The sequence below is a fragment of the Miniopterus schreibersii genome (assembly GCF_964146895.1).
Source record: "Miniopterus schreibersii genome assembly, chromosome: 6".
Classification (NCBI taxonomy): Eukaryota; Metazoa; Chordata; class Mammalia; order Chiroptera; family Miniopteridae; genus Miniopterus; species Miniopterus schreibersii.
Window position 1 is genome coordinate 74,799,874 of NC_138107.1, and position 23,582 is coordinate 74,823,455.

A 23,582-nucleotide genomic window follows, 5' to 3' on the forward strand; every position below is an offset into this window, starting at 1 on the left:
ACTTCCATTTGGTTCACTATGGAGCTTCTTTCAAAAAATAACTCAAATTATTATTGGAATTACTTTTCAAAATAAGACTTATCTTCCCTGAATTAAATGCTCAGTAAGAATGACAATTAGGTAATTGTGAATCTTCAAAATAATTCTAGGATAGAATCAAATACCTGACAGACAAGTTGATCATGAGGAGTGTAATAACTGATGCTTAGTAATGAATATGTTGGAGAATACCTGTGAGGGCTGTGGTCTTGGAGGCACTGCAGGAGGATGGGCAACAACTCCAGCTTGTTGTTGTCCTGCGTGAATATACAAGTCTTCTTTTTAGTAAATATATAATTACTTTGCTAGTAGAACAGGCTGAATGAATATGATCAAATGATAAAGATTTCTAAGATTGTTTGGTAAGTATTAGAAGGTACGGATATGACCTAATGGCCGAGTCTCGTGGCCTTTTCTCAGAATTCGTTTCTCTTGTTCAATTGCACTCTTGATATGGTCTTGCTTGTTCCCATAATACTATATATTCTTGGTTTTCGTCCCATAGTCCAACTGATCTTTAGCTATCAAATATGGGAACTTCCAATTTTCTCTTTTAATTAATACTTCACTCTATCGTTTCTATGTAAGTGATTCTCAAATAATACATCAATCTTTCTTAGCCCACAAATCCAGTGGCCTGTTGATTATTTCTCTTTTTTCTCACCATTCCAAACTCATAATGTCGAATCAGGACATCATCTCTCAGTGTCCTAACTTTTTATTTTGATCAACATAATGGTAATGATTATAACAATTAAAACCTTGGAGTAAAGCTGTGACTCCTCTCTCTCTTCATCAGCTAACATAAGACCTATTGGCTTTCCCTCCTTAATATCAGCATATTGTTCTTTTATAGTCTTTTGTGGCATCTCCCAGGTTCCCATCTTTATCATTTGAATTCAAACACATTTTAGATAGTCATTAAGAAAAAAATTCCCTCTCACCTGGTATTTTTTAAATTCAAATTTTCCTTCAGATAATTATTTTTTAAAAAAGAAATATTGAGAAAAGAAAATGTTGTGTGTCCTTAATGAACTTTAAAATCAAGTGAAAATATATATCATGGTTCTCTAACTCCTACCTGTGGTGACTGCAAAGGTCCGATTCATATCCAAAGATGATGATCTAGAATGAGAAGGCTGTGGCCTTGGAGGGGGAGGTGGTGGTGCAGTGGTATCAGGGGACGTTCCTGAATGAGACCTGCAAAATTCACCGCAGTATAGTTGGTCATGGTACTGGTACTGGAGCTTTTTTCTTTTTAAGCATTCAAACTTGGCTAAGCAGCAAAGGATATTTTCTCAAGTAGGTATACAAGAAGTACAATGAATAAAGACAGCACTATTTATGATGTGCATTAAACAAGGGGTTATTTAATGTGGCAAATAATCATTTTTACGAAGTATAATTTTACATTTAACAATATTTCAAAAAATTTGAAAGGTTATTTATTAACAAGAATTCAAAGTAGAGTGCAAAAGTAGTGTAATGTTTTCCCATTCAATTATAGGCAGTATTAGTCTAAAATATTTATTTTCAAAAAAGAAATTCTAGCCCTGGCCGGTGTGGCTCAGTTGGCTGGGTGCCATCCTGTGCACCAAAAGGTCAAAGGTTCAATTCCTCCTGCTCAGGGAACATGCCTGGGTTGCAGGCTCAACCTCCAGTTAGGAGCATGCAGGAGGCAGCCAATCGATGTTGCTCTCCCCTTTTCCCTTCCTCTCTCTCTAAAAATCAATAAAAAAATCTTTTAAAAAACAAGAAACTACTTTCAGATATGGACAGTTTTCAACTTAAATTTGGAGTTTGGCAAGCTGAGGTAGAATCCGGCTCAACTATCTGCAGTTCCCATTCCTGCATTACCACCACAGGCCATTCCATTTTAGAGGTGACCATACTCATGCTCAACTCACCCTAAAGATGCACTTCTTTGCCACCAAAATTTTCTATATTCTCAGAAGAGTCTCACGGACTCTGGCAATCTGATCCTCACTTATAGGGATACAAAAGAGAATAAAATCCAAGATGACTGAGAATTTTAAGAAACACAGGAAGAACTGTATGAAGCAGCAGCCTTGGACTCTAAGCTCTCTGGTGATTCCATATACTAGCATCTCTCTATACCCTCCAGGCATGTGGCAAAAGGAGTCTTACTACGTATAGGAAGCAAGAGGAGAAAGACACTTCTGTCCTGCAATGTTCTGTGGATGGCAGAGCCGTTGAAGACAAACCCTTGTCACCCTCACCGATCCCACACATTTTAGTTTGTGCCTGAAGTTATATGTAACGCAGATCTTTAGGGGGGGTAGGTAGCCCAACCCTGGGCTGGGATTCTGGATAGCATTGTAAAACACAGAATTCTTTTGGTACTTGCCATAAGGCTATAAAAGGAAATCTGCACATGTATCACTTAAACACTCTCACAGTTTACCTAAAAAAGGGGCTGTGTGAAATGGCTACTGCCAAGAAGTTATTGGCTCTTCTTAAACCTTCCACAGAATGCCATGAGACAATAAGGGTTCCATTAGTTTTCTATTCAAGTTAGAAAGAATCAAAATTACTTCCCCTTTACATAAATCAATAGATAACAGCCTTCAGAGAAGTGAAGAACTAAAGAAGAGAAACAATTATGTAATTTATACTTGGTCCTAAATAATTTTAAATATTAAAATGTAACAAGATATTTTAATATGCTTTTTATTGACTGAAATACTGACCTTTGACGAGTTCCATTATTCCCGATCTGCTCTGGGTCTGAAGTAAAGGAGTCTGAGCTACTGTAACCGTCTGCTGATAAATGGAATATATTCTACTTAATAATAATTTCTTCACTTTAACTCTATGTGCCCCAGATATAACTGAATTATTGTTTCAAATAAGAGATACTCAAAGACTGGCTAACAGGTTAACAGTTCATTAATACATAACAGTATTACTATAAAAACTTAAATGTAAATCAAATAAATAATGGCCTATTTATACAACAAAATACTATGCACATAGTGTAAGTTACAATCTAGAAAAGTTAACATTTAATAACAGAAATATTCAAAATAAGTCACATAAAAGGGGATCACAAAAACAGTACATACAATTTCATTTTATATAAAATACAGCATATGCACAGAATGATGATTAAGGTTGACGATGAATGTTAATCATGGTAATTTGTGAAATAGATTATAAAAATTTTTATATTTCTACAATAAGTGTGAGTTACTTTTGCAATAAAAATCATTAAAAAAATATTTTAAATAAAGAAAACACTTAAAAATTGTTAATGTGAAAAATTTAAAATTCCACAAGGGAATAAAATATGCTTAGACAGTAATAACATTTATGAAATTAGCTAGCAGTTCCTAATTTTTCACCTGAGGAAATATCATTTTCAATTTCCTCAGAGCCTTATGAAGGAGCAGAGAATCCAGAAGTAGATTGACAGTTGTGACATAATAAAGAACTTTTAAAATAGAAACTCTAGGGACAATATAAGGGAATGCTGTTATACACTTTCAAAAGTTATTCATTAAAGACACTGGTTATTTGGTTTAGTTTCATTTCAAAATGTATCCCTTTCCTTCTTGTCAAATCACCAAACTATTTAACTGGTACAAGAATGATGCTAAAGTTAATCTATTTCCATTTGGATGTTCTAACAGGCATTTCAGACTTAAGCTGTCCAAACTGAACTCCTAGTCTCCCCTACAAACCTATTCCTATCACAGTCACCCTCAATTTTCAGTTGCTCAGGCCAAAAATCCCATGAACCACGCGATTCCTCTCTCACACATCCTGTATCACACAGGTAAGCAACTCCTGCGGTCTTTTCCTACAAAATATAGCTAGAATCTGACCATTTCCCAGCAATTCTACTGCTACCTCCAGAGATCAAGCCAGCATCTTCGCTTGCCTGAATCATTATAACTGTCTCCTAAACGATCTTCCCTGTTTGGCTCTTGCCTTCAGGCACATTACCAGCATAGCAGCCAGAATGGTACTGCTAAAATAGGAAGGTCAGGCCATGTCACTTCTCCATTCAAAACCGCTAATGGTTTTTCCTCTCACTCAGTAAGAGTCAGTCTTAACCTGTTCCCAGGTTACTATTCTACCCTTTGCTACCTCTGCCTATTAAATTTGCTAACTAGTTCTATTCCATGAGTTTGCTTGCTGTTCCAAGCAGAAGTAAGGCAGGTTTCCTATACCAGGGCTTCACATTTGCTGTTCCTGTGCCTTAAAATGTCTTTCCTTCAGATATTCACATTGCCGAATCCCTCTACTCCTTTTCAGTTTTCACTCAAATGCCATCTTTTGGTAAGGCCTTCTTTAATCACCTAACTGAAAATGTTACTCCCTTTCCCTTTTCCCAACTTCATTTTTATTCAGAGTGTTAACCACCTCCTAGGATATGAGTTACTTCCCCACCTAACCCCTTCTTATCTCCCCTGTAAAATATAAAGCTCAATAAAGGCAAATATTTTTGTTTTACTGCTGAATCCTCAGTGTCTAGAACAGAGTCTAGCACATAATATTCAATTAACATTGGCTGAATGACTGAATATATATACACAGCTTCTTTGGAAAAGAGCCAATGGACTGAATCTGGCTGGCTGAGAGGAGCAGCAAGAAGGAGGCCAGCCTTGGGTGGCAACGGGGAACCATTCACTCCCACGGGGGCAGGCTGTTTAAGAGGTTGACTGTTCTCTACTCTACACAATGAAGATGGTATTAAATGACTGTACATTTGCATTACTCAGGCTCTAAATCCAGACTTAATAAACTTCTAATGGAAGATGTAGTACTCTCTTCCACTTACCTACAGTATTTCCAGAAGCAAATTTCACTGATGAATTTATCTTATTTTCTTCTGAAAGGTCGGATGTTTTCACAAGTAATGGGCTAGTGGGATTAGTATGATCTAGTAGAAAATTAATAAGTAAAAATACAAGATGTAGGTATCGGAATTAATAAATTCTTAAACTTCAGAGTATAAGACTTCATTTAGATATGGATAAATCCATGGGAAATAATACAAAATGATATTCTTAATAAAAACAAATATAAACCTCTTTATATAGAATTTTGTTTTCTGCCATAATAGAAGATATTTTATACTAAAAAAGCCAATTTATGTGTTCATACTTTGTAAATTTTATCCCTTTAGGTAAGCAATTACTTAAACAAAACCACACAAATGGCTGTAAATAAGTAATTTATGATGTTGACTCATACAGGAAATAAATCTACCTTTAAGAACCCCTAATTATAAAACGTGCTCTAAGACGAGGAGAACACTGCCCTGGCTGGTGGCTCAGATGGCTGGAACATCGTCCCATACACCAAAAAGCTGTGGGTTCAATTTCCGGTCTGGGACATACCCAGGGTGTGGGTCCCATCCCGGGGCAGAGCACATGCAGGAGGCAACTGATCCATGTTTCTCCTCACACTGATGTCTCTCTCTCACTCTCTCCCCCTCCCCCCTCTTTAAAAAAAAAAAACCAGTAAAGGTATTCTTGGGTGAGGGTGAAATAGAATTTAAATGAGGAGAAAATTCAAGAGTTTAAGCAAAAGAATCTCAAAGCCAAAATTTATTTTAACACATGCCTCTTCAGTCACAATTTTAACATACTTTAAATGTAAGTTCACAAATGTGATCGTAAAAACACATGAAGTATCAGAAAAGTCACCTTTTCCAATGTCATTTCAAAGTTTTATAATATAAATTCAATTTCTTTTTAAAAACTGTACCAAAAGTTAAAATACACACACAAGCACACACATATATATGTATAACTGTAGCATGTACAGTGTTAAAAATAAGCAATTATGAAAGAAATCTGAACCCTGACAGAGTAACTGCTTATGGTTTAGCTGACGGTAACCTAAAACACGCCCGCTGACCTCACACAGCCCAGTCACAGCGTCCTTACCGCTGCCAGTTCTTTTAAGTTCCATTTCCTGCATGTGGATTTTGCTTGGAGTCATACGAATGGGAACTGGATGAACAATAGCAGTATCCTACGGACAAAGGAGAGGAAATACAGAATTTGTATTAAAAACGCCAAGCTGATACCATGAAATAATCAAAATTAACATTTTTAAAACTGGTGGATAGACTCTCATTCACACTAAGGCAAGCATGAAAATTCATTTTTAAATTAAAAGTTATAGAATTGTATGTAAAAAATCAAGTTCACTGTACATGTCCAATACTCTGATTTTGATAAAAAATACATTTTAACTTTTAAGTGATTAAAGATTTGAATAAAAACAATGACCTTATAAAATACAGTTTAAGACAGTATTCAAGGCAAAGTGTGAAATGATCTGATGAAATCATACAAATCTGAATCTCTCAGGTTAGTGCAATGAACTATTTCTTGAGAATCCAAAATTAAGTAAACTCATTTTCAGGAAACTGCTCAAGAAAATTTGAAACTTTTCTTTTTCATATTTAAAACAAAGTTAATGAGATGCCTGCTATATTGTAACAGTAGACACAACAAGTACTTCTATAGATTAGTTCTACAGAACTTTACAATTTAGCCTAACATTTCCACCAAGGAATCCATTTTTTGAGAGGGATAAATAAGACTCCTACCCTAAGATTCTAATACTTTTCTTAAACCTTTTCAAGCCTATAACACATCTGATGTTCCTAAACTTCATGAATGGCAAGTCTAGTTAGAAGAGTAAATAAACTGGTAGAAGAGACCTTTGAAAAGAATGAAAGAGTGAGGTGAGGAAGAGAAGATAACACAGATGGTAGCCTCTCCAAAAGGAAAGAAAAAGAGAAAGGCACACCTGGGTACACAGGTAAGCCTGACCCTGGGAGCTGTCACCCCCAGGGGAGGAACCAGAATAGGACCAAACATCTGGCTTAACAGCAACAGACCAGCTGAAAAACACTGCAAAGGGGGCTTAGCTCCTTCTACAAGGAGTCAGTTCGCATTTTGTGTGCTGCTGCTGCTGAAGACGGAATATGAGAGTCTTACATTTCTAGTATCTAGCAGTGAGTTAAGTTTATAACTAAGTGTAAAGGATAATGACTTTTCAGTTTAAGTCTAACACTGCTTTGGTGACAGTACCAAATAACAGCAAGCCTCTGCTAGGGAAAGTTAAGTTCCAGTATACCATTTTTTGTTTGACGGCTCTCCCTGGCTTAATCTCATAATCTCTAAATTCGAACAATTTATAACAAACTACTGCAATTATACTGATAAATCCATTCATAGCAATTTCCTGCTTCTACACTAGTGAGATTGTGGACAGGGTTCAGGTACTATCCAATCAGCCTGAACTAAACATTTTCCTCCAACTCTAAAATTATAGTTATATAGGTGAACATTACAGATGAATAAAAGTTTAGATTTCTCACATAATAATGAGTCGCTCACAGGAAAATATTTGTAACAATACACTTAAGATGTTATGGTTATAAAATCATGGCTTTAGAAATGACTAATATTTTTTAACTTACAATTTTAATCGCAAAAATAACTATGAAAAAAAATCAGAATTTAATATTATAAGGCAAGATTAGAGGAGAAAGAAATGATAGTTTGTGACACAGTAAGTTCTTATTCCAAACCTCCCCAAAACTAGGAAAAAACAAGCAAGGAAAAAACATTAAATGCTTTAACTCATAGTATTTATCTAACATGTATTCTATATGTTTATAAAATCAAATTTATAAAGCTTGTAACAGGTGGAAATATTAGCCTTTTCATCTATTTCCAGTACAACAGACAAAGTACAATAATGACTCCAAAAAAAGAAAATCATGAGTGTTCTATTCATTCTTCAAATAATTTGCAGAAGTTTCTGTACAGCAAAGCAATTTCGTATCGCATACTTCAGCCATATACCGACTGGCTGCTATGAGCCTGAAACAGCTTTAGTCAAGCAGGACAAGGTAATTCTCTGAAGACTAGAGACTAGTATATCAGAAGCTTCATTTATGACAGTGATGTCACTCACAAATGACAGTCACAGCGGATAGAGAGCTCTGACTTGAAGCATTTCAACATCCAAATGAAGAACCATGAATGCCTACAAGTCTGAGTCCTGAGTGACAAGATGCCAAAGTAATACTTTCTTTGCTCCAAACTAGCGTCCCCAAATGTAAAAACAGAGAAAAAGTATGAAACTGACTGGCAGGTTCCCTCCGCTTTCTTCTCCTATTCAAACCACCCAAAGCCTGTAGGAAACCCATTCCTAATCACTCATGGCACATTTGTATCATCTATTTGGGTACCTGATTTTATACAATTTAGCACTTTATTGAATGTTATATTAATGGTCACATATCTGTATTTCCTACTTGCTTTAAGTCCTGTTATCTGCTCTGCCTCCTTTCTGTCCCCGTGTCCCTCAGTTCAGGTGCTCATCATCTCTCTCGATGGCATCCATCCTTCTCATTACTTCTCTTCCTCGCGTCCACTTTATCATGGTGCTTCTCGTTAGTCAACAGTGCCCATGGGACTAAGACCCTTGCTGTAACATACAAAGATCTTTCCGTCTGTCTCCAACCACATGCCTCGGCCCCCGTCGATCCCCATATACACGTCTAACCTGTTCTACCACCACCCCGAATCGATCCTGTTCATGATATTCTCTCTGCTTGGAATGCCTTTGTCCAACTCTGGCAATTCCAAGTTTCATTCAAAACTCAGCATTCAGCCCAGCCAGCATGGCTCAGTGGTTGAGCACTGACCTAGGATCCAGGAGATCACGGTTCAATTCCCAGTCAGGGCACATGCCCGGGTTGTGGGTTCAATCCCCAGTCAGGGGGCGTGCAGGAGGCAGCCGATCAATGACCCTCTCATCGTTGATGTTTCTCTCTCTCTCTCTCCCTCTCCCTTCCTCTCTCTGAAATCAATAAAGATATATTTAAAAACAAAAACAAAAAAACTCAGCCTACAGACAAGCTCCTTTGTGGAAACCTTTCGGGGTGAGTTGGCGCATGGTTCTCTGCCCGTAGTTCTGCTCGTTGCCACAGATGTTAACTTACAACCAGCTGCACTCCAGTCACCACGCCTACAGTAACTGAACTGTGGCCTATTCAGAACTGGGACTTTGCTTTCGACACCTTCGTATTCCTAGAAAATACCACAGGCACCTAGCAAGGGGCCCCCCACACCAGGTCAGTTGGCTGGATGTGATCAGCGACCAAGCTCTCTTCCCTGCACACCCCGAGTTACTCCCAGGCTCTACGCACACAAGATTGGGGAGACATCACAGAAAAGACTGGTGCATGACACTTCTCATCAGTCTAAATTTTCCTTGAAGAAGCAGATTCCGCCAGAGTCTATTAACTGACAAGCAGTTCAACAAAAATAATCAAGATTCTGAAAATGAGACACCAGAAACTCAATTTCATCACAATTCTGGGAGTCTACTAATTAACCACCTCAGTTTACATGTGGGGTTGCTGCATCGTGTGAAAGCTGCCTCTAAGTGTACAGAGCAGCGTGGAGCTCTTCCAACACTTTTACTTTATTGAGCAAATGGCTAATTATCAAATTTAACTTTTAAAAAATATTCCATTAAATATTTCCAACACTATAAAGTATGTCAGATTCACATTAGAACTGTAATGGTTTTTTTCCTCCTAGGTGATTCTGTTCTAATCTGAATGGACTTTACTTAATTACATTACAATCATTATTTACATAAACCTTGCAAAGGACCATTTGGGATTGTAGTTACTAGCTATGTATGTATAGGAAATGTCAGTATTAAATGAAGGTTAAGAAATTCAGACCTTCGGTGAGACTAGGACATTCTCCTAATTGAAAGTTTAAAGAGAAATTACCAGTTGGGGAGCAAAGTTTAGATTTAAGTTTGCCACCACAGAAGAAAAAAGATGTTTCTAGGTACCAGACTGTAAATATTTAAGACTGGCAACCCAATTCAGAGGTCTAAATTGGATTTAAAATGTCAATTAACCATTTTTAATTTTTCTAGGGCCTCCAGCCACACCAGAGACAACAAAAGAAATTATTGTGTCATACTGTTTTAAACACTAGAGCTAGAATTCATAAATCTGCATATTATTTCCAATAAGTTACAAGAACATCACTGTTATTAAGCCAAATATTTCCCTGTATTTCCTGCCAGTCATGAGTTACTTTATTTTGCCCCTGAATTCTACATTTTTATATTTAATGTTCTTTCCTGGCCTGACAAAGAATCATAGCACTATGAATAATTATTTTCATTATTTCTTAAGGGTTAGAGAACAGAGTTTCTTTATTGCTACACAAAACCTTCCTTTGCAAATAAAGTACTTTGATAAAGTACTTTAAATAAAACTAACTTGAATGAGCAAGTAGGACATAAGAATAATATAGAGAAATGGAACAGAGAGCTAAGGTAAAATTCTTTTAACTTATAACACCTGCCACTTCCCAAGTGACCTTAATTATAGCTGCTAATAAGCAACAACAAAATTGTGTTTCCTTTTTATTTCTCCTTCACTTTTCAAAAACTAAAATCAAAGATTAATGAATGTCCTCAAAGTAGCAAGAGAAGCAAAAGGCAGATGATCTACATATTAAATGACTCTTAAATTATTAATAAATTATAAAACACACTTAAAACACTTTAACACATCATCTGTTTGAATTCAATTTAACGGCATCCTCTATACTTCAAATATAAATTTTTTAAAATTATAAAACACACCAAAGATCCATTAAATTGTTGATGTACTATTATCTTTAAATGCTACTTCTCCCAAGTCCACATTAAATAACAAGACCATCTTTATATTTAATTAATGAATGCTGGCTGTCATTGATCAGAAACATCTAAAAACGATGCCTTGTGTCATATTTTTCCACTGAGCTCATTTTTAAATCTGTCCTTCCCTTCCTAGTTACTTCCTCTTTTCTTTTTGAAAAGTGATAATTAGCATGTTCTTCTCTTTAAAAGAAAAAGAAATAAAAGAAAAAGCAGGAGTGAACCATAAGAAGAATGATTAGTAGCTAAGGTTTGGAAGTTTTTCAAATAACTCCAGGGAGGTGGGGGCACATATGAAATTAAATCTATGGGAACAGAATTTATTTTTGAAATCAGGATGTGAACTTTGTAGCATTTTTCAGAGCAACACAGTGAACCACAGGAAGACAAGACAACGTCTTGCACAATGGGAATCTTTGACTAACAACTCTGTATTGTTTTGCTGAACTTGATTCTCTTGTAACAGAACTCAACATACTATTTAAATCAAAGCCATACTATCTGGAGTATTAAAATAAAAGACATTGCGTATTTACATACATAGTACATATTACATGATGTGTAAGCATACAAGTAAAATAGTATTTACTAAGCGTCACTACACTAAAATAAACAGTATGTTTAATGAAACATACATTCAATTACCAAATGAAAACAAGTCAACTAAATCAACCGTCACAAAATGCTTTAGACACATGTACCAGATTTTAAAAACATACAGTTTTCTCTCACCAAAATAACTAGAAAATACAAACAATGGTAAAAAAAAAAAAAAGTTCTTTCCACCATTAGGCACACAAAAATTGAAAAGCCTGCCACCATTTGCCTCCAAGCACTCCACTGAATCATGCATATCAACTAAAAACACAATGAATGGAAATTTGGGTTAATAAAATTAATTTCAAACAAGCAAGCTAAGTGATTGACTTACAGGATCAGCTGGTGCAATGTTAGAATCAAATTGGGTCAGAGTTTGTGAGCTTGAAGAGCGTTCACTAAATGTCTCCCACTGCTGAACAGACAGAGGAGAGACAAGTCAGCATGATGAGAAAGATGGAGCAAAAAGATCACTGGAGAAGACTTAGCAAAGTAATTCAGAGGTTGCACTGCAAGTTGTGTTTCACAGGCCTGACAAAACTCCCTAATTTCTGTTTTCCATAAACATTTTATACTCATCTATGATGGGTCATCTTGTGAGTTGAGCAGCTTCACAACCAAATACATAGTAACAACTTACTGCAATCTCTATGAAGAGATCCACAGCCTTACAGAATCCAACCTCAAAACTCATATAGGAACAGAGTCTAAGTGGCATAAATGGCAACAGTGTAAAAATGTAAAGGGGTCTGTCTTCATTAGAGAAAGAATAACTTCAAATCCTCCTTTTAAAATTTAAATGTCAGTGTATTGATTTGGAGATGTTAGTGAATCTTGAGTACCAAACTTTTGGTCAAAACAAAGCAAGTCAGTGTGACTTGCCAGTGCGACCCCTGAAAGATGATTCTATCATGTGTGTGCACATATTTTGTATGTATGTATACGTAATAATATATAATTGAGATAAAATGCAAAGAATTCTGGAATTATGTGTTTGAGCTTGCTTCAATCTACAGCAAGTCAACCCCTGCAATCAGCACTAGGGACAGGACCATGCCAGACCAAAAGACAGAACTGCCAATCAGGCACCGCACCCCCCCATGCTAGAAAAACCCGAGTGCGGCCACAGTGAGAGCAAATCCAGCACCTGGGTACGTGTTATACAGAGAATATACTTTGATATGAAGTACTGCTCTTCTAAAAGAGGCACACAAATACCATACCTCTTAAAATAGGGGGAGTTATAAGCCAATATTAATTTTAGTAAATTTCATTTGTTTTGAAGAGCTTGGTAATAAAATAGTATAGAATTTTAATATCAAAATTACATTAAACTTTGATTAAGAATTATCAGTTGTACTCTGAAGAGGGGAAAACATCTACACATATACAATATATACAAACGAATGTTTACACACAGACACACCTACCCAATTAACCAAAGTCCTTTTCATAATTCAGTATGGAAAAGGGTACACTTTTATGCTTCAAAGTTCGACTGATTATTTGAAATAGTGATACTCAATTTGAGAAGGCTTGTGGAAATGAAATATCAGCAAATTAATACATTTATGAAGTTATCTTAAAAAATGCTTATACAATCATTCAACAATTTTGCCCACAAATAGTTTTAAAATCATGAAAATTAAGATATACTGATGCATTCAAAGTGTTTCTCGAATAGAGTCCAAGTAGTTCACTCGCATCATGGGACACTTCAGGGGAGTGACTGACTGTTTGTGCTATTATAGTTTCTTCAATAATTACTATTTCATGTGTACAGAAGGAATTTTTAAAATCCTAATGATCGAACTATGGAGAAAAGTTTAGATGTGGATTTTTGCCAAAAAGAAGGCATTTATTTACCTAGTTGAGTACATGAAGTTTTACTTGGTTTCACAAGGCTGTATGTAAGCTGCCTGGAGAGCAGAGAGACACCTTCATCTTCGTAACTTTCGTATAATGGTGAGGAGCACAGGCTCTGGAGCCAGACCACTGGAATCCTAGTCATGCTGCACAACCTGAGGCAAGTTATTTAACCTCTCTGTGCTTTAGTTTCAACATCTTTATTAACTTGAGATTAGTAATACCTATGTCATAGGATCGTTATGAGGAAGTAGAGTTCATTTATGTAAAGAGCTTTTCAACAGAACTGGCACATCAAAAGTGCTCAACAAATGTTAAGGATTATTAGTGCTGCTGTTGTTAGTAGTAGTGTTATCACCTACAGTGCCTCACCCATGTTCAGATACTGAATAAATATTTGTTGAAAGAATCATTAGTGCTTGTGGTAGAAAATTATTAAAATGTCTCAAAAATCAGTGTTAGTTTTATCAACATTTTGATTTCCCACACAGAGTTAAAAGAAAAATAACATGCCATTCATAACTCTATTACTGAATACTACAAAATGAAACTTGCTAGGACTATCTAAAAAGAAGAAGTGCCATTGCTTAAGTCAGAATGTGGAAGGGACTTCCATTCCTAGTCTTTAATGATCACACACAATTTTATTTAGAATGAATATGGGCTTTAGAATTGAGATGCTTTAGAAAGAGTTGCTTTTATTTATGAGATATCAATGGAAACCACTATTTTTAATCTGATATTCTTTTTTTAAATTTTTATTTATTATTTAAAAGAAATTTTTTTTTAAATATATATTTTTAAATATTACAGATGTCCCTTTTTCTCCCCAATGACCCATCCCAACCCCCTCCCTAGTCCCTTAATCTGATATTCTTTTAAAAAATAGTAGTTTCAAGAACAATGACCCTACTCTCTATAAAGCCTCTTTACTAGTAAATTATTTTAAGGCTTAATTCCTCCCTCTAGAAAAATCCTATGTACATGGTTTTAAGTCTGACAGTGCGACAAGTGGTATGTTATGTCTCAGGTACCTGTGATTATGTCATAAAGCAGCAGCAAGTACTTTAAACCTGCCAGTTACTTGTTTTTCAACTGTTCAAAATTAACGAGTGTCTCTTTAATCCAGTACTTTTCTGGCTTTAAAAGATATGGAAAGCACAGAAGTTTAGAATTTTTCCCTTAAAGTAAACAAACTTTTGAATTTGTAGCACTACCTAAAAGTGATAAGAAAAATGTAAGGAAAAAAATGTAACTTGTTCACAAAGAAAACTGCTCTAACAGGATAGAACAGCTATTTTTTAACTTAAGTTCTACAGAGCACTAAGGTTTAGCTTTGGGCCTTGGGCCCACTTCCCTTATTCTAATCAGAGTAGCCCTACTTTTATTGTTTTATACAACGGAGTTCCCAAGTAATGAAAAGGAGCGGGAATGCATTTGTCTCAAATTCTGTTCTGCAGGCTATCCTTGGGGTCTTATATATAACATATCTTTTAACCATTGCATTTAACAGGGTTAAATTTCATTTTGTGTTAAATAAAATTAAATTATTATAAATAGCCTGGGTTGAAGAAAAAACTTTATCCAGGTGGAAAGCTAGATTAGTGACTTCTCATATCACTTCGAATGCTAACATTCCAAATGTATTATTACCACATACCTTGCTTAGAGGAATGAGAAGGGAGTGTGACATGGTGGGTGTGGTAGTTGACTGCATGTCAAAGGACTTGTGTTCAAATCTTAGCTCTTGCCCCTCAATGGCTCTGAGCTATCCTGGCCAAGACATTCACGCTTCTGACTGTAAACTGCCTGTGCCTGCCCTACCTAACTCACAGGGTTTTAGCAGGAATGAGTAGTGGAAACCAAATGACAGTATATGTGAAAAAGTACTTTGAAAAGCTCAGTCACATAATTAAAACACTTATCATAGTCCTATTTTATATGTTCTCTTAACTACGCATACATGCTGAAAGAGCTAGATGCTGAAATTACTCTGTTTGGAATGTCTTACCTTAACAAAGCTAATGTTAATAAAAGAAAAGGGAAGCTTTGCTAACCTCACTGCTCTGATTCATCTCTGGCCAAGTCTGGTTCAGTGACGGCATTGATGGTGACTTGCTTGGAGGTGCTTCTGCAGGAGAGCCTGAATAACCTACCTCGCCTGTCTGATCCCCAACGTCTGCAATTGAAAAGTAGAGAAATTCTCTATAAATAATATATTTTAGTTTAAGAATATTACTTATAAAAAAACAAACTAAAGACTTTGACAAGTAGTAATTTATAATCTGAATTTCCTTTCTTCATGTTCCTACAATAAGCATTTTTATATTGGATGTCAACTGTAACTGAAAAATAAACATTTTAACAATCAGACAATTAGGCAGTACTTATTCCTGCTACTTATTGTCTACCCGAGACCACAGCTTTCTATGAAAATAAATTCTAGTTAGGGGTAGATAGAAAAAAAGAGTGTTATGCATAATAATAATAATAATACAATAGCACATGTTTTGAACCATTTTCTGATAATAGGGATGAATCTGTACCAGTTCCCAAAGTGTATTTCATGGAATATTAATCAGTGAGGTGCTTTTAAAAATTAGGTTCAAAAATTTTTTCTGTTCAAATAAATTTGGGGATACTGTAACTCCCTGCTGGAGCATCTCCATGAACATTAGTATATGAAAAACTTATAATGTCCTAGAGCAAATAAACTATCTAAATCAGTTTTCCCCAAACAAAAATTTTTATCAAATAAAAGCCCTCAATTTTCTCTTGAAATATACTTTTGAAATGGATAAGTTATACTAAGTCATTCACATTTTCTATACAAGTCTCCTGTGTTACCAAAAAGCAACACATACAGGTATCCCAAAAAAATATACACACTTTAACAGCTGATAGCTCAGTTTTGAAAATGAAATGTATTTTAATCAACACTGCTTTTATAATTATTCAAAGTGTGTGTATAGATGGTATAGATGTTTTTGGGACACCTATATTTGCAGGGCGGAGAGCAAACGGAGAGGAAGAGTCCCAGGCATGAATAAAAAGCAGTCAATGAACACACACACACTAAACTTTTATCATTAGGCCACTGGCACTTATAGACTTCACTGAGAACGCTACAAATCCATGACACGATTTAAAAGCAGTCTGTGTTATGTGGTAGCATATTCTACTTTTAATTAGTTAAGCTTTAATTAAAAATATCTCTTAAATTCCAATTTAAAAACAGAAGGAATTTCCATGGTAACTTAATTCTCATTCCAATCTTCCCAAGTTTTACATGGCTTTGAATATAATCCCAGCCTGAAAGTCACAATAATTGCCAAATTAATGGGGAGTACCTAATCTATTTAGAACCTGTATCAGAACATTATTCCAGCATCTGTCACTATCTCACTGTTTGACCATGGGCAAGTTGAATAAAACAGCACCCAAATTTCTCCATCAGAAAGAAAGACATTTGCCCTTAAATGTTAGCACTGTACTTGAAATTCTTAAACAGTCATACAATAACAATGTATAGGTTTTAACCTTCCAATCTAGTCAAAAGTAAATCCTTCACATTTTGGTGCCTAACACAGAACCTTGCACATACCAGGAACGTACGTATTTACTGAATGAGTTGCTTTTTGTGTTCTTTAAATTCATTTTCTTTTATTGTTATTTTCCTAGAACCAAAACTAATTACCGATATTTTGAAAAAGCATTCAACTTCTCTTGGCCCTATTCTGTTACATGACTACCTCAAAATACTTCCCTTTAGTTCACCCTAACATTATTTCCTTGCAGTCATATCACACTGCAAGTTCTAATTTGCAGTCCAGCATCATATTTTGATAAATTTTTGTTTTGTAAGATCAGAAATCGTTCTCTTCTTTCTTAACCCTATCCCTTTCTCAATAAAGGTGTCAAAGTAGTACAAAAACAGTAAGAGGCAGACAGGCTTCAGAGGATGTTCTATGAAGACCTCTTAAGTCAAAGAAAGCTCCTAGTGAAAACTAATAAAAAAATTTATGATAAATAGCAGCAAATTCCTCATGGGAATAGCTTGTGGTTTTAGTGTGAACAAAAATTATGGACCTTTCTTCTATGATAACAAAGAGAAAGGAAGTTAAGAAAGGAGGATAATGGCTATAAATCTGAGTTTAATGAAACTGAAATTCTGTTAGGAGGATGGTGAAAGGAGAAATACCTTTAAGAGATCCAGCAAAGCAGGTGTTAAAGAAAAATAAGTAGAATTAAAATAGTATTACCTACAGGTGATTAATTTTCAAAAGAACCTACCTACAGTCAGATCACATTACTTGTTTCAAATGTCAGCTTAGGGCAGACTGGGGCCCTAGTCTGGCTTTCTAGGCCTCCATCTCACTTCATGGTTCTACTGGCAAATTCAGGGCCAGACTGCACCCCACTCCCAGACCTCAGGGCAGTTAGAATTTGGGATCGATTCTGGGAATTCCCTGGTACAAAGTTGCAATGGGTCCAGCCTCCAGAGGTATATTATTCACCCAAATACTTATACTTCATAAGTATTCCAGTGCAGTCATTTTCCTAGCGTGGCAGTTCTCAAACTGTGGACCACGTACTCCAAGGAATCCCCATGACTCTTTTAGAGCATCTGAAAAGTCAGAAAGATTTTTGCAATAATAATAATAATAGTACTTTTTCCAGTGTTGGCATTTGAACTGATGGTGCAAAAACAATGATGGGTAAAACTGCTGGCTTATCAACAAGAAACAAGGCAGTGGCACCAAAACATACAAGGTGGGGGCAAGATAGGTTTACAGTTTTGAGTACACAAAACACAGTTTATCCTTGTATTATTATTTACTAATTGTTGTATCATTTTCCATTGAAACAACTGTAAACCTACTTTTGCCCCATTCTGCCTTGTCATTGCATTCTTCATCCCCATGCGTTCCAGTTAAAAGAAATTAAGAGGCATGGCAATTTCACTGAAGAATGTTCACAATTAAGCAGTAAAAGTTATTTTTATTAAGTCTCAGCCCTGGATACACATCTTTTTAATACTCTGCAGCAAAATGGGAAATATATATATTGCAAATTTATATAATGGAATCCCCAGGTAATAGGGAGGTGCAATATGTATGTATATTGCACTTCTGCTCCTTAATCAATGCACAGTGATGATGATCTCCAGGGAAAGTTCTCGTGTAATTCAGCTGTCAGCTGAGTAGGCCACTTCTTTCATGGAACACGATTTTTCTTTAAAGAACAGTTGATAAACTGTAATTATTCAGACTTGGGTATGATGCATTTTCTCAAAAATGAATTAAGTGAGCCTGTCACTTCAGGAAAACAACTGTCTTTAGTACTGTTACTAATGACAAACTGAGCTTTCAAGAAAAAATCAGAATTTTGGAAAATGTGTATCCATATCCACAAGCTCAAGAGCTTCCCAGAACTTACAGACTTGTTTGGTAAGATAGGTAGTAGCATTAATAAATATGCTTTTAAAATATTTTATAATAAAATATCCCAACATTTGAAAGATCTGTAAAACTCAATGAACTAATTTTACAAATAATTATGTTATAAAATCATGCATGGACAAAAGATTCATCCAAGGCACATATAAAGTGCAAGGCAGATCTATGGATTTTAATGTAACAGTACAAATAATTCATTAATATGGTTTCAGCTTTCACATTGAAATTAACCTTTAAGAAATTACCATTTGTTGACATTTGGTGTAGTACCAAAGAATATCCATAATTACCTAAAAATAGTCTTTCCACTCTCCCTTCCACTATCTCTGAAAAGCAATGGAGAAAATCTCCTTGGGTGAGGATTAAAAATAAATAAATAAAATAAATAAAATAAAAATAGTCTTTCACCACTCGAGACATGATTTTCTTCATGTAGGTGGGAACGGCAACCTTTTTCTACCAAGGGCCGGACAGTAAATGCAGTAGGCTCTGCAGGCTCCCCAGGCTCGGGGGCAACTATGCAGCTTTGCTACGGCCGTGCAAAAGCAGCCACGGTAATTAGTGAAGAAATGAGTTTGCCTTTATTAATAGACAGTCAAATTAGAATTTCATACAATTTCACAAATTTGAATTTCATGTATTATGAAATATTGTTTTTTATTCTCCCATGATTAAAAACAAAACACTTTTTGTTGTTGGCTATACACTGGATTTGGCTCTCAGGGCTTAGTCTCCTCAAATAAAATAATATCTAACAGCCTGAATGCAGAAGCAAATATGAAAATCCAGCTGTCTTCTACTAAAATAGGTTCTAAAGAGATTTACAAAAATGTAAAACAATGCCACCCTTTTCATAATTTTTTATTTTGGGGAATATATTTTCCTAAAAATATCTATGCTAATATTTAAGGAGATTATAATTGTTACTTTAAAACAGCCATTAACATTTTCAAAATTTATCATTTTAAATTTCTAATAGGGCAACTACTGATAGATCTAAGTCACATAAACAGAGGATCTTTGGGGTCCACAATAATTTTTAAGAATGTAAATGGGTCCTAAGACTAAAATATTTAAAAATCACTGTCGCCCAGCCGGGCATGGCTCTGTGGTTGAGCATCGACCTAGGATCCAGGAGATCAGGGTTCGATTCCCGGTCAGGGCACATGCCCGGGTTGCAGGCTGCAGTCGATCAATGACTCTCTCATCATTGATGTTTCTATCTTTCTCTCTCTCTCTCCCTCTCTGAAATCAATAAAGATATACTTAAAAAAAAAAATCACTGTCTTAGAAAACTCTCCAAATTATTTTTGGAATGGTTTTGCAGAAATACACATTGCTTCTTTCCTACTTCATATATAGAACAGCAAATGGCAGCAGAAAAAGAGCAAATTACCTACATTATAGAAACTAACCACCATGAGCATTAGGTCTATAGATAAGTTATACCTCCTTTTACCAGCTTGGCTCCCTATAAATACTCCAACAAAGAACTTCATGTCCACCCACAAAAGTTAGCCATTAAGACTGTGTCCTCACGGAGGCAGGGGTGTAGTTTACTCTTACCTGATGCAGTGTTCCAACCTAGCCTCCTGCTGGAACACTGTGTCAACCCTGCCTCCCTCCTGAGGGTTCTGCTCTGCCCCTGACATCATCAGAGCATCAGGGCTGAAAAAGAAGAGCATGAGCCTAAATTATTTGTTAAAGTCAACCCCAAAAGGGCTTTATGCAAAAAGTACTTCCATGTATAAAAGAGTGTCTGGAAGACACAACCCTGTGTGGTCATACTGACGTACTGTCAGCCTACATATAAAAGTTAGCAATGAGTGCAAGTTAAATGAGTGCAAACCGTATTTTCAGGATCTCATTAGAAAAGAAAAATGTCCTTAGTCTTCACCCTCCTATCCTCCAAAGACTCTGAAAAGTCCACAGATTCAATTCAGTACAGTGTACCTGCTGAATAACCTTTCTTGAAGAGCTTCAGTCTATACCTAGGTTTATAACCTATCCACCCTAAACTCTTATTTTAACATACTAAAAAATTGTTCCACATGACTGCCAGCTATTATTAATCTTACAGAAATATATACACTCCCTAAAGTCTAGTGGTTTAAAACTTGTTTTCTAGCAACAAAATTTGTAGGCAGAATCTTCAATCATAAAGATTCATGGTTCCAATTTTATTTAATAGCTTCCTCAAAGCAAAAGTAACTATAGCTTTTACTTATCTGAAATGTCAATATTATTCTTACAAGAAAAAAATATGTAAAATAAAGAATAAACAGGTCCTAACAAACTTTGTCTTCAAGAAAAACTAGAAATGGTACCTTTTTCATTCATACTTAAAAGACAGGGATAAGCAATACATATGCAGAAATAAAGACAATTTCAGATATGTTTTGTTTTGAATGTTATATGCATCAAAAACTATACTCTATTTCCAAAATTAATTCCATTTCTCCTAACATGCCACAAAATGGAACTTAGTAAGCCAGTAGAAGTCTGTAAGTTTAAAATCAAAGATTTTTTTAAAAAAGAAAGTAAAATGTGTCCAACAAGGTTTGAAATGAAACAAAGCATTCACCCAAAATACTAATTAAATCGTACTGGTTGACTTTTTTTTTTTTGGCAGTATTGATCACCACTTTAGAGCAACTACTATCTGACTCAGCTATTATACTTCAAAGAATATTACCTACAGATATATGTAGGAGGTTCCCACTACCCAAAGACAGCTAAAAATGGAAAAAAGCCCATTTAAAGTTAATCTATTTACAATAAGGACTATAATTTCATAAAGAGAAAAGGGAACTTAACTAGGGTTTTGTCTTCAAAATTTACACAGAAAATTGTAAAATGAGTATAAAGAACAAAGAATGAAAAATGTTAAGTTTTGTGGGTGCAATTTGGTGGCGAAATTAATAAAGGCATGAATTCAGTTTATGAACATTTACTGAGGACATATACATAAATACAGTCAATAAAAACATAGTATTGAGAAAGCAGACAAGGCTCCCATTTCTACGGAGTTTTTTTTCTAACAGAGGAAGACAGACACCCTTGACTTTTATAACACAATAGTAAAGAAAAAGGCCATTTTTGCAAAAAAACCCCACAAAAACCAAAACAATTAAAGGTATCATTAATTATTCCCAAGTACTCTTTCTAATCCACTGATATTTAAACTATCATCTTTTAAAGCCCCTAGTGTGTCATTTTGTAAAGATTTGCTCACGTGTTATCTAGCCTTGTTTGTCGATGTCTTTGCCAGGAATCTGAGGAGTTCTAATTATTTTGGCCGATTTCATTAAATGGTACATTTTTGCCAATATTTGCAATTGTACTGATTTGTGAGCTATAATACCCACCTATCTAGAGATAAATAATTCTAGTGTTAAGACTGTATATGTGCATGGGGGGGTTGGGGACTTGAGAAGAAGTTCCTTAACTGGAAAGTTAATGATCAATATTAATGCATATTTTCATTATTTTTTTCCTCTGCAACTAAGGGCACTTGGAGAGTAAATTTTTAAAAGCAAAGATTCTGGGTTCTTTGTACAAAGATATATGTAGAAGCATGTCCACTACAGCAGTGTTTTAAAGGTAGAGCCAAGAAACTATCTCGAAAGCCATCAATAAGAGACTGGTTAAATTAAGGTAACGGTCTGTAGGTGACAAAGTGCCAAGCTGTCCAACATTATAAGAAAAAAACACCGATGTATAGAGTGAATGCACTTGTGTTAAAACAGGTATCTGCATGTGTTAATTGTGTAAGCTTGTATGTTAAAATTTTCTGGACAAACAAAGAAAAACTCAACATGATTAACTCACATCAAGCTGTTCTCAACTATAAATTTGTACATTGAACTTCATAAAAAACTTCTGGCTCTTAAAAACATTTATATTAGAAGTACTTCTAGGAGTCTGAGGATCTATGTTGTGCACCATATCAACAACAGTGAAAATTTGCTCAAATATCTGTATAAAGTAGTGATTGCGGAAGAGGAGACGGACTGGGGAGCACATTCCTTTCCCTCTTTGAGCACTGTGTCAGATAGTACTGAGTTGCTCATGTGAGCACCGTGGTGTGAAGACAGAAAACAGTTTAAAAAACAAGTAGTTCAGCCATTTAGCCATTTTAAAAAGTCTACTTATGTATTCAAATTTGCACCCTTTTAGGTGCTGAGATGTAATGAACAAGACCAATCTAGTTACTGCTCACCCAAGAGCCTCTAGTGTAGCTTAACAGAGAGACATTTATCAAATAAGCACATAAAATACAGTATATGTGAAATTGCAACTGTGCTACAAAGAAGATTCTTTGAAGACTGAGTTTAAGATACAAAGCATCTCATGTTTTTTGGTTTTTTTCCTCCTTAAGATACAGTATTATAGTAAGCTAGCAGGTCACCTTAATCTTTTTTTATTTTAAAGAAGATAACCATTCTTAGAAGATAAACATTCTTTCTTGAATTCAGCTTCAGAATGCTGGTTCCACAGATTAATTTTTGTATGTTTTCTTTTGTAAGACAACAAAAACCAAGTTTCCCTTTTTATTTACTTTAGTTGCCAAATTTAGTGCTGACATTAAGTATTTTAATTCAGGTCCAAGTAAGTACTTGTACCTATGATCCTTAGCTATTTTATTTTATCTGCTATTTAATACAGTAAACTTGTTCAAATAATTTTGGAAAAAATACATATTTACCACATCCGTGTTTGCATGCCTTTAGAAAGCCTAGGTCACTTCTCCAAATAACTGTAACTCAAGTTGCCACTTTCGCCATCTACTTTTCTATGAGTTATTACATTGTAAATACAGAATACTTGTAGAGTGAATATTTTAGTATGTCCCAACATCACAAACACATAACAAAAGACTAT

General features: G+C 35.3%; 1 protein-coding gene across 7 annotated transcripts in view; it reads right to left on the reverse strand.

The window, feature by feature from the left end:
• Positions 1 to 23,582, reverse strand: part of REPS1 (RALBP1 associated Eps domain containing 1) — a 93,668-nt gene that overhangs the window by 8,895 nt on the left and 61,191 nt on the right. For 3 of the 7 annotated variants that reach the window (XM_081141067.1, XM_081141062.1, XM_081141068.1), the window contains 7 exons: positions 15,297 to 15,418; positions 11,708 to 11,788; positions 5,961 to 6,048; positions 4,847 to 4,948; positions 2,751 to 2,823; positions 1,121 to 1,239; positions 232 to 296 (listed from right to left, as the gene is read on the reverse strand). In XM_081141067.1, coding sequence (XP_080997193.1) covers positions 232 to 296; positions 1,121 to 1,239; positions 2,751 to 2,823; positions 4,847 to 4,948; positions 5,961 to 6,048; positions 11,708 to 11,788; positions 15,297 to 15,418 — 650 coding nt within the window. The remainder of the gene's footprint in view (positions 1 to 231; positions 297 to 1,120; positions 1,240 to 2,750; positions 2,824 to 4,846; positions 4,949 to 5,960; positions 6,049 to 11,707; positions 11,789 to 15,296; positions 15,419 to 23,582) is intronic. The other 4 variants (XM_081141063.1, XM_081141064.1, XM_081141066.1 and 1 more) reach the window with 4 other exon arrangements.